At 36.4% G+C, this 12,532-nt stretch overlaps 1 protein-coding gene across 2 annotated transcripts in view; it reads left to right on the top strand.

Moving 5' to 3' along the window:
- Nucleotides 1-3,463: 3,463 nt before the first annotated feature.
- Nucleotides 3,464-12,532, top strand: part of LOC137387868 (zinc finger protein 26-like) — a 126,429-nt gene continuing 117,360 nt past the window's right edge. Inside the window, exons 1-5 of one of the 2 annotated variants that reach the window (XM_068074384.1) lie at nt 3,464-3,562; nt 3,829-3,885; nt 3,997-4,059; nt 5,038-5,217; nt 12,062-12,104. In XM_068074384.1, the coding sequence (XP_067930485.1) occupies nt 3,487-3,562; nt 3,829-3,885; nt 3,997-4,059; nt 5,038-5,217; nt 12,062-12,104 (419 nt within the window). In that variant the 5' untranslated portion in view covers nt 3,464-3,486. Of the gene's footprint in view, nt 3,563-3,828; nt 3,886-3,996; nt 4,060-5,037; nt 5,546-12,061; nt 12,105-12,532 lie in introns of both variants that reach the window. The other variant, XM_068074383.1, reaches the window with a different exon arrangement.

Here is a 12,532-nt window from a genome sequence, read left to right as displayed (position 1 = left end):
CGAATGTCCACCCGCCGTTAACAACAAAAGTTACACGCAACATTACATATAACATACACATGCCCATACAACAGTAAATGTTGTTATGAATAATAGCTAATATTAGTACAATACATGTAACTAAACGTATCTGCATCATAGCGAGTCAAACATAACAAGAGAAAATGAAAGTTTTCGGATGCAAATTCACTTTCGAACTCCGAATACTGAAGAACTATTATTATGAATGCTCTTCTCGGAAAGCAAAGGTAGTAATACTGGCCCTTGACCATTACTGTTTACCGCGTCAGAGAGCTTACCTATATTTTATTTGTAAATAGTGCTGGAGTTGGTTTTGCACAAGTATGGCAAACGTTAGTGAACTACTCTAAATCAAAGCAAATTTGTTCTTTTAAGGGTTATTATGTTAAACATATTGTTGATTGCTATTGCACTTCCTTTGAAACTAGCTTACAAGTAACTGAATCAGCTATAAAAATTGGCATAGCACCAGTAACTAAACCTAGTGATAAGGGTAACAGTCTCTATTAGAGATGCCCTGAGTTTTAGATCTTTTGTGTTGCATAGATAATTGTTCATTTTATTATAGAAAATATCAATATTGATGTATTTATTTGTTGTCAACAAAAACAGCAACAACCTTAGCAGCACTTGTGAAAGGACAGCGTTTTTTTAATTTATAGTGAGACCTGCAATAGTTTACTCACAAAACTAGCTCATCAAATGGTCTGTAGGGCCATAATTATTTAGACAAACTTCAAAAGTTGTTGTGTAAATAAATACAATAAAAGAGAGAAGCAAACAATGTATCATCAGAATGCAGAGAGAGATAGATAACTTTATGCATCGGCTGCTCAAATTACTTTTATAATGCTAGTAAATGGAAATATTACACTGCATTCTGGTTTCCCTTCTTTTTTATCTTGTTCGTGATTGGCTGCAATAAATCTAATTGCTGTAATTGGGAAATACCACATTTCATGATCATGTCCTGACTAAAGCAAAATGGATCCTCAGCTTTGTTGATCAGGCTGTAGACATGAACTAAATAGTATGGCAAGCCTGGAATTCCTTAGGTAAGAGTAAGGAACTTTCAGCTGATGATCTTTATCAGTGTAGCAGGCTAAAATACTGTTTTTTGCTCATCAGTTGATCTGTAAAAATATCAGAAAATTCAGATTTTTTAAGAAAAGATCGGCTGATTGAGATACTTGATGCCCATATCAGCACCGATACCGATTCCGAATCCAGAATCAAGGCAACTCTAGTCTCTATTGATTGTGAAACAAACCAAAAATTGTCTAGAACAAAGTCTGAAGAGATAGATGATGTTAAGTTTTAATAATAGTATCCTATTTAAAGATGAGTGGTATAAGAATTATACAATTTCTGCGTAATGTATGGTATTCTTTTTTGACTTTACATTGTCTCAAAGTCAAGCTTTGGCTAGCATCTTTTAGTCCGCCTTTCATGCTATGGCTGGATCAATTGCTGTCAGCTATGCATTTTAGCTGTATCTGTTAGATATAGCAATTTATAGGTTGACTCCCGATAAAATTTACATTACAGTTATTTGATATCAAAAGATTCACCATGTCTTACTCTGTTGTGTTGTAGGTGCCAAATATGTGGGAATGTGATTACAAGCTCTTGAAAGCTAAAAAAACGAAGAGTTAATCGTAGCCACCCGAGACCGCCGTAGTTTGGATTCTCTTTCCAAAACGGCTCAAATGTGATGTAGTTGTGAGAGATGGTTTTTGTTTACACTTCCATGCAACCTTATTTGTCGAAATATTTTCACAAATCTACTTCATGCATTCAATAAAACCATGTCTATTGTTCTTACGCCTTTATTTTATCGTCATTGTAAATGCTGTCACTTTTAGCAGTGATATCTTATAACTTGCCGTAAAAATTCATTTAATTTTTTAGCCTCACCTCGAAGGAGTACATATCATTGTTTGATAATCATGACGAGCCTGTTGGTTACCTGTGATAATCGAAAAGTGCTGCAAAAGTTATTTGTGAAGTATTGGGTCACATGATCAGATTACGACTTGACGATTATTCCAAGCCGAAACAAAACTGTAAAGTAGCGAGCATCTATATTTGATATGGGGTCTTTGGTGAAACCCGAAGTGTTTGTCATAAACTAGTGCTACGATAAGTTTATATTGAGCTTTTTATTGGCCTTTCAATTCACATGAAAGCATCACGTGACAAGACGATAACCAAACTGTAATGAATACGTCAGATAAATAAAGAGATTCCAATCTACGGCTGCTTTTCGTTTTTGAGCTTTTAAAAGCTTGTAATCACATTTCCACGTATTTGGCACCTACAACACAACAGAGTAAGACATGGTGAATCTTTTGATACAAAATAACTGTAATGTGAATTTTGTGCAAGTCAACCTTTAACTGCTACGGAGAATGGGTGTGTCTAAAATTTCCAAGAGCTAATCCCATACGCTATAGGCAGAATAATAGACTATCGTCAGAAGGGCGCCAAGACAAATGACCATCTTGTTCAAGTTCATTGCCATTACAAACTGCAACTGAACTGCCAACACTACCTGATCCACTTCACGTCATACAGGCGTTTTGCTCTGTTGCTATGGACATCCAGCAGCTGCTTACCTTCTTTCTAACCGTGGCTCACTGAATCTGCAAGGAGCAGCTGTCAAGCCAAGTTAGAAAGGGCAAGCACGAGCTCACGGAGGAGGAGATTATTATCCCATTAAGGCAGCGTACCTGTCTTTGAGGTTCCTAGAAAAGCCACCTTGCCCACCAACCCTTTTGTACAGATTTTAGGATGCTGACCATCCAGCTAGATCCTCAAAGACCCTCCATTAGAGCTACATGACCTCTAATAGAGGGGAGAGTGTGTAGGATGCTGGCCAACTAGCAGCTCAGCTGGCTTCAGTGCTACGCGGCTGGCAAGGATACGGCGTGGCCCCTCTGGGCTGAGAGAAAGATAGCTCGACATCGCCGGGCCGAGAAAAGGAGTCCCCGGCTAAGAGTGCAACTGGCCATACGCCAACTGTCACTAGGTAAAACCTGCCGGGAAAAGAGCGGAGCTTCCAATATTTAAAGGTGACATCAGGATCCAACAAGCCAAAACACAGAAAATTATAACTGCGTAGTTGTATGTGTACATGTTTCATGCCATTCACTGTAAAATATATTGCACAAATATATCTATTCATACTTGAACAAGTGATTGGTTTCAAGTGGACCAGTAAAGGGTCTCTGGTGATTCCTTACAAAGACTTTATCTATCTGTTCATCATTTTTTGAGCTATAATAATTCTTTTATGTTTGTTTTTACCTGTCTTATTACAAGTTAAATTGTTACCTTTTGATCTACACATGGATTTCATTTATATCCAGCTAGTCTTCCATGATCACTAGTCGTATGAATGTGTATTTTACTTAATCTAGTTTGATGCTATTGTTTATTTAGATAAACTGATCTCTCCATCTAATGTCCGTCATGGAAGCTTCGCTAGTAAAAGCGGACACAGACTCAGATGGTTTGAGTGACAGTCTTTATCCAACCGGTCAGTCAAACTATATAGATAATAAGAATTGTTGTCCTTTTTGCATCATGTATTCGTGTCTTTCATGGTCATTTCCTCTTTTGTCTGTAATAACCTTACCCGCTATAGCCATAGTGTATAACTGCATATAACTGCAGTGTTTTAAGCATCTTGCTTTAGATAGCCAGTTTAGATCAAAAATCTCTTTTAGGGCTAAACTGATAACAGGCCTAACTTAATACCAACAATGTTGGTAGGTAGTAAATTATCAATACGTTATATTGTAGATATCGAGGTTAAAGTGGAACCTGGTGATTTGTCAGTAAATACAGACAAAGATGAAGGTATTTATTTTTGAGTATTTTTATGGAATCTACCAAAACGTGTTATATATACAATGAACATCTCGTTTTCATTCTCTGTAGATTCTAGATGAGCTCTCATTATTATTGTAGGAATCGCAGAGGTGAAAACAGAACCAGGATTTGATGGTGGTCCTGATAATCATTACCCAACTGGTTAGTTTAAGATTTATCAAATAATAGTGATAACTGTTTTTGATAAGCTCTGATGTCAGATGCCTCTGAATTGAATGATTATGATAATTACCTCCTTCCATTGTCTCATTAACTAGTTTGTTTGTAAATGTTAGGGAGATGACGTATATCACTATTTATATATACAAGTACTCTGGCGGTTTAGTTCGCCGTGAGAGATTGTCATTTGATAAAGCACAGAGATTCAATCGTTGCACAATTATTCAGAAATGCTTAAAATAAGATCAATTGATGCAGGTGTTAGGGCGTCGGTCTATCAATCTGAATGTTACGAATTAGAGTATTGTCGAAAGCTGGGTATGGTAAGTTTTATTCTAACCTTGAACCCTGGAGACGAATAGACGGGCATATAGGTACCTCACTTTTTATAACAAATGTATATTTTTGTCTAGCTTCATTGTAGATGTATGAAGTATTTTTTACCACTTTTTCCTTACGGACTAGACCTTGCTGTCTAGAAAAAATGAACAAATAGTTGTAAGTTGACTTGGGAGGCGTGCGCTTCCCTTGACTTATTGTAAAATCACTGCAATCAGGTACCATAAACCAACTGAAAACTACAGGAAAAAGCTGAAAAGTTCTCGTTACAGACCAATAATACTACTGTTACGGTACAGCCAATAAATTAAAAAGTTCAGCCTTGTTTTTTTTTACCTTTTGCTACTGTCAAAGGGATGAGTTTGGAGAGTTCTTAGAACGGATTAGGTAATTTACATGTAATTTACTGTTTGTATAATGTAACATCCGTTAAACATATAATGTAACAATGTTCCGGAATGGATTATTTATGTTGCAGGAGTGTTTACGGTAATTAAGATGAGAACTTATGTTACATGTAGGATTTAAATGAAATTTTTGTGACGAAACTGTACTTGTGTATGTGTTGTACCACGCATCCTGTGTGTCGAAAATCTCTCACACTGTTAACTTGTATTACAGGTGAATATTGTCGAAGCTCTACTCACCGCACTACTGAAAGAAAATATATGAGAACTCATACAGGAGGAAAACCATTTCAGTGCAAAACGTGCAATAGTAGCTTTGCTCAACGCTGTGCTCTAACAAGTCACATGTGGACTCATGTTGAAGAAAAACTATTCCAATGCAAGATTTGCAATAGTAGGTTTGCTTTTCGCAGTACTCTAACAAAACACATGAGGACTCATACTGAAGAGAAGCCATTTCATTGTAAGATGTGCAGTAGTAGCTTTGTTAGTTATAGTAAGTTAACAAGTCATACATGGACTCATACTGGAGAAAAACCGTTCCAATGCAAGATTTGCAGTAGCAGGTTTACTCGTCACGCTAGTCTAGTATACCACATTAGGATTCACACTGGAGAGAAACCATTTCAATGTAAGATTTGCAGCAGTAGCTTTGCTCAACGCAGTAATCTAACAACTCACATGCGGACTCACACTGGAGAGAAGCCATTTCAGTGTAAGAAATGCACTAGTACTTTTACTGTACGTAGTAATCTCACAAGACATATGAAGACACACCATGGAGAGAAGTCACTTTAATGTGAGATGCGCCGGGAATTGTTCACTCGAGTTGGAAGTCTACAAAGCAATAAGGACTCATACTGAAGTAGAGAACTTGAAGTGGCAGTTGTGCTGAAAGCTGTCATTTAGCAAAGTACGTGATGACTCGTAGTTGAGAGAGGCCATTTTTTGTTCAATGTGTATACAAGCAACCGCACATGTTGGTGTTTGCATGCTCATATATACTCTTACGTAAAAATTGTATGGTGAATTGTTTTTCGTCGTGTGATCACATCTGTTGCGTATTGAAGCATGATTAAATTAGTTATTTGTTTGAAATAAAGTTAGTATTATGTTTCATAAAATTGAACTGTTTAATAATTGACAAGCTTTGGGTCTGTCTGTCGAACCGAATTGAACATGACTGGTGACTGCAAGTTGTTGTGCATATGCACTGGAACTGATTCTTTCGACTTCAGAAATATCGGATAAGTTGCTTCTGTTCTGAAATATATTAGCCAAGCTTTTATCTTTGTACTACAAAAAGTATCTTTTATACACAAAGTGTAATAGTTCACACAACGGCTACGGTTTCTTATTGCATGTATTGGAGTTATTCCTAGATTCTGTAGTTGAAATCCAGCCCCAATATGTATCTTGTTTGCCTGCTTTAAGGTTAGCCCTAGTACTGACCAATCCGATGTTGTCGACCTCATTGACTGATTCTATTTTGACCAGGCTGATCAGATGGTGTTTAAGCCAGGCTCCCATATACGTCGCAAAGCGATAGCGACAGCATCGCAGGCTGTTAGCGGTGAAATGGGAACCTACGCGTTGCGTACCGTCGGTAGTTGCCGGCAAAAACGCAAGAGTTTAGTGCTGTTCAAATTTCGCGAAGAGCCACAAGCAAAACCTTCCCGAAATGCCCTGTATAAGGTAGAGGTCAGCATTATCAAAATGGCATGGCAAGTGAAAATTTTTATGCCGTTATCAGCGATGCAGCTTTATGTGAACGTAAGCTGCCGAGCCTAGCGTCGCAAGCATTTTGCTGCGCAATATTATCGTCGGAGTCTCGCACTCGATAAGGGAACCATGCTTTAGAGTGTTTTCTATAATATTTATATTATTAACAGATAAGCATTAAGTCTACCAATAATATTAGAGGAGAAAATAATGAAAAAACTCTTTGAGGTGGAATTGTGATTATCCAGGTATTTGCCAGTTTTACAACAAAGAATTAGTTTCAAAAATCAATCGCAATGGTGACCCAGATTATGTTATCGAGATCATGGTTGATAGAAAATATGGGTATAAAGACCAACTAAATAGAGAATAAGGTATAGAGAACATGACTGTAGAGAAAATGATCGAGAGAAAAAGGCTGGCGAGCACATAGTAATAGAAAACATTGTTTCAGAGAAGGTTTACACTAGAAATTCAAGACAACAGTGAAGTACTTGAAGACAGTAATGGTTAAAGTTTGATAACACCTTTTAACTTAATGGCGGAAAGGAGGCTGTCACTAAAATTACCATCCACGTCCAATGTGACTTACAAATCTGTCACGGTAGTTGTTAAATGGAAAGATCAGAGTGCCTAAACAAACAAGCAGGCTGAAATGAACTGCTGTATATAACATCTACAACTCCGCAGTAAGCACGACAGACAATCGGTTTTCATGAGTGAAATTTATGTAAATCCAATAACATAGCGTTCCACAAGGGAGAATGGTCATTGAGAAATTTTAACAGAACATGATTTTCAATGATTTTGTTATCTCTTCATCCATTCTTACCAGCGATAAAGCCGTAAGCCCTGTATTAGCGGGACTATTGCGAGCTATATCCTGCGGCATATTTACACGATAAAAATTGTGCAACTTGAGTATACTTGGGTGCACATGAAAAATAAAGCTGCAAAATGTTGTATCAATTAATTGATGCTGACTTGAATGACATGAGTTTTGAAAAATTGCCATTCAGTAAAACTCACCTCTGGCTCAGTCATGAGGAGAGTCGTATCCACCCCTCATATCTTTAATCATCATGTGCACCCCAGTATACTCAAGTTGCATTGTTTTATCATGTAAGTATGCAGCAGGGTATATCTACGCCGAAATATATATATATATATATATATATATATATATATATATATACTAAAGACTACCCGGCATTGAACGGGTAATAAAATAATCACTATAATAAAAGCATTGTGTGAAGGCTGGCTAATGATAAGCGTCATGATCAAGCGTACTAGTATTTTCCAAAGCGCTTTCAGTGCGAGTGTTTTAACTGAAATAATGAATATGGATGGTAGCAGCCATTTACTGCCATAGCCAGATGGGCACAGTTTTATGGTTTTGAATGCCTATCTGCAAACCTGGAGGTTCTCAGTTCGAATCCAGCGGAAAGCAAATTTTTTGTTCTTAAAACTTCATCACTATAAATGGACACACGAAAGACAGACAGACAAACGCTGAGATTTATACACAATAAATATATATTGTATATCAACTGTATATAAATAAGAACATATATCTGCTATAGGCTTGCTGAAACGGGCTTTCACTGTTATTTCTGGTAAGATTACGGATGAAGAGATAAGGGAATCATTGAGCTACATGTTCAAAATACAAATTTTTCAATGACCATGTTCTCTTGTAGAAGGCTAGGGTATTATATTTAAGTAGATTTCACTCGTAAAAACTGATTGTCTGTCATGGTTAATGCAAAGTTTTAGATTTTATATACAGCAGTCCATTTCCTTCCTGCTTGTTTCTTTACGAGCTCTGATATTTCTATTCAACAACAAACCAACAGTTTTGTAAGCCACATAGGACGCGCAGCCAGATAATTCTAGTGGCAGCCTTCTTTCCACTGGTAAGTTAGGTGCTACCAAACTTGAACAATTACTGCCTTTAAGTAATTTGCTATTATGTCTTCCATATTTAATGCAAAGTTTTTCCAAAACTATGTTCTTTATTGCCATTTGCTCTACAGCCCTTTTTTCTACAGCGATGTTCTCTATATCTATTTTCTTAACAGCTGTGTTCTTTATACCCATATTTTCTATAACTATGATCTTTATAGCGATTTTCTTTAAGGTGATGTTTTCTATGTCTATATCCTGTATAGCAATGTCTCTATTATCGTGTTCTTTATAACTATGTTCTCTATAAACACGCTATGTATGGCCATATGCTCCATTAACATGTTCTCAACAACCATGTTCTCCATTACCGTGGTCTCTATTGTCATGTTTTCTGTAACAAAGTTTTTCATAACCTGGTTCTCATACCTGATTCTTCATTTTTTTCCATTGCCATGCTTCCAGAAACAAGTTCTAACAGAAACAAGTTCTGTATAGCCACATTCTCTATAACCTTGTTCTACATAACCACATTTTTAATAACCATGTCCTGTGTAACCATGTTCTCCCAAAGCATATTTTTCTCACCATATTTTCTCTCACCCTGTTCTCTATAACCCTGTTATCTATAGTCTTGTTGTATATACCTATTTTGTTTTTAACCATTACATCTACAGTTTTCTACTTTACTAGAAATTCCCTTGTCATACAGCCCACGACCTGATAATGGAATAAGTGATAACGGAAAAAAGAAATGGCAGTGCTGGTTGTTGAAAAAGTAGTTGTCAGCAGGAATTGGGAGAGTATAGTCTGTATAGTATAGTAGTATAGTATAGAATCGCTTCGCCTGTGTTTGGTCGTGGGAATATTAATTAAAGCTGTAGGCCTAACCTACGGTAATGTATGTAATTTAACAACAACAACAAGGAAATATGTTTATTGTAACTCTGAAATGCAAAATTAGAAGTAAAATGGCAAGCTACTGTGTACTATACACAGTTTGAAAGTTACAAAGACTTGGTAACATATTTAAATAGGCTTATCTGTGTTTTGTATCGTTATTATACTTTAACGACTCTACTAATCGATGGTTAAATTTTTTGATGAGATTCCTTAACAAAAATAAGGAAATATGTTTATTATAACTCTGAAATGCAAAATTAGAAGTAAAATGGAAAGCTACTGTGCACTATACACAGTTTGAAAGTTGGTTGTGTTGAATGTAGAATGGTTTTGATAGCGATCTTTAACAGAAAGCAAGTACGAGCGTTCACGCGTCTGGAAGTGTTCTACAAACTGCAGCAAAATAAAAAAAAGTTTCTCGTCATAAAGGGGCATTGTAGTTAGGCCCTAGCTTGTACATAAGTTGTAAAGAATTTCGGCTAACGTTTTAAATAATTTAATGAAACCTTCGGTGAATGGACAAAAACCATAGGCTGATAAACTGTGTACCACAATTTCGTACCTTTAAATCAGTCTACGCCTCAAACGGTCTACTTTTTTTACAGAAACGTTCGAATAAATTCGATTACAAGTAAACAATGCCATAGACTGGTGAAATGAACGCAGTTTTCTCAGGAAATGCACACTGCTAAATAGTTCTACTATCTGTTGCACGGCTTTGTTGGCGTGTCGTAGACCGGTCTTAACTTTTATCAAACCAAGCTTTTCAAGCATTTGGTGGCGATTTTTGGTCAAATTAATCTGTTTATATGTGTATAATCCGATCAGATGAGTAAGTTTTAAGATACTGTCGACAATTTACAAAGTCTTGGTAACATATTTAAATAGGCTTATTTGTGTTTTTTATCGTTATTATACTTTAACGACTCTACAAAACGATGGTTAAATTTGTTGATGAGTTTTTGAAACAAGGGTTGTGGACTTTGTTGATGAATAATTTTCGTAAGTTGTGTGCACATGCATTTATCATAAAAAACTCTCAAACTTCGCTCCGCTCGTTCGTGGGATTAACAGGTTTTCCATCAACTTGTTTACTAGATCTATTTCCTCTATAACCAAACCCACTATGGCCATTTTTCTCTATAACCTTGCAATATAAATATATTCTATATAGCCATTTTTTCTATATCCATGTTCTCTATAGCTCTGTTCTCTAAAACAAAGTTTTCTATTGCCAAGTTCTGTGCATCTATTTTCAATAGTTTTTGCATGTTCTCAATAGCAATGTTTTCTACGGCTATCATCTGTTCAATCATGGTCTGTTAATCTATGCTCCCTGCAACCGTGTGTCATATATGTCGTTTCCCCAAGCAACCGACAAATAACATTTTGGTCATTTCCCTAGCCAAGGGGTTAAAATCAAGCAAAAATGATGTGAATTCCGGAAATTTGAGCTTCAAAAATTTTTGCTGCCAAGACAGTAGCTGCATTATAGGAGGATACGGCTCTGAATGATACGGAATTTTATTAGCAGTTTGTGAGCGTGCCCACGTTAGGAGTTAGGTGCCCATGTTGTTTTATTTGTGAATCGTTCGAGTCTGTTTAGGCACACGCCAACGATATTTCTGCGCTCCTCATGACGCAGCCGATAATATCGCCTAGGGTGTTTGCCCTTCTTAGTTCCAACTGAAAGTGTTTTTATTTTTTGTGTCCTCCGATATTAGTGGTTAGATTTATGCTTATCAGCCAATCATAAAGATTATAGAACATTTGGCCGGCCTGGTCAAAATACAATGAGCTGATAAGAATGACGACAGCGGCTTGAGTATTTACTATGAGTCATCATGTGACAGTCATGTGACATATTGGATTACTATGATTAGCAAACCTACTACTGCACATCTTACACTGAAGAGGCTGTGTTGCGGAGAGCTCAATGCAGCAGTTTTGCTCAAGACTAAAAGAAGACTAATATATTGTCACGGGTACATAATCCCAAATAATTACCTTCACCACTATTTGCATTGATTGATGAACCACTGGGTTCTACTTTAACCTCAATATCTACGATATATTGTATTGATAATTTATTACCTGCAAACACTGTTATACATATACTTAGACTAGACGTGAGGGCAAGCCTAAAAAGTAAGCAATTGGGTAGAGATTGTCAGCGCCATCATCAGTTTCTGTTCTCCCTTCTGCAACTACAATAAAGATGAGAGTTCATTCGGAGAGAATTGTTTAAGAAGCTATTCTATATGCCAACTACTACTTCAAATAAAAGCGGCGTTCAAATAAAGGTGGCGTTCAATTAAAGGTGTTAGGGTATATTGATATACACAAGTTGTGATGGTTACAAAGAGAAAAATCCTGCTGCATAATTAATTACCTTCATTACTGTAATTGTTGACTGATAAATAATCAGGTTTCACTTTAAGCTCAATATCTACAACATAAAGTTTTGATAATTTACTACTTACAAACACTGATTTAGTGGAGCTACACAAAAGGGCCAGGCTAAACAGTACTTTAAGCTGATTAAAGCATCACAATAGAATAGTATGTAGTTACAATACACCAAGGTTATAGCAGAAATGGTTATAGCAGACAGAGCGATGTCAGATATGTCCATAGAAGACACAGCTATAGTAGACACGGCAGAATAATAATAATGAAGGAAATAATAACATACATGTTTGTAGAGAACATGGCTAAAGAAGAAATACAAATAGAGAAAATTACAAAGTAAGTATGGCTACAGAGAACATTGATAAATAGGAAATGGGTACAAATAACATGGCATGACTAAGGAAGAATGGGTATGGAAGACAAGAGTACATATTTCAAAGATTCTTAAGAGCAAGAATCTTTATAACCCACATAGTTTGGTAGAATTCTCCAACTAACCTGTTAGATAGAGACTGTCACTCAGATCTTCTGCTTATGGGTCTGATTTTACTAACACAGTTTTCATGACAGAGGTTAAATGGAAAGTCTATCTAAATAAGAAAAAAACATAAAAGTACACTGAGTGAAAATTAGTTTCCTAGACCACAGGAATCAAGGAGGACTAGCTTCTTATAGCAAGCATTAAAATAGTGTTATTACAATAAGATAGTCTTGATAATCAGATTGATTTGAGGATTATTGATGGTGATTAGTTGGAGTCAAAC

This window comes from Watersipora subatra, chromosome 2 (assembly GCF_963576615.1).
Source record: "Watersipora subatra chromosome 2, tzWatSuba1.1, whole genome shotgun sequence".
Classification (NCBI taxonomy): Eukaryota; Metazoa; Bryozoa; class Gymnolaemata; order Cheilostomatida; family Watersiporidae; genus Watersipora; species Watersipora subatra.
The sequence above is the reverse complement of the archived record's forward strand: the minus strand, read 5'-3'. Positions and strand labels throughout refer to the sequence as shown.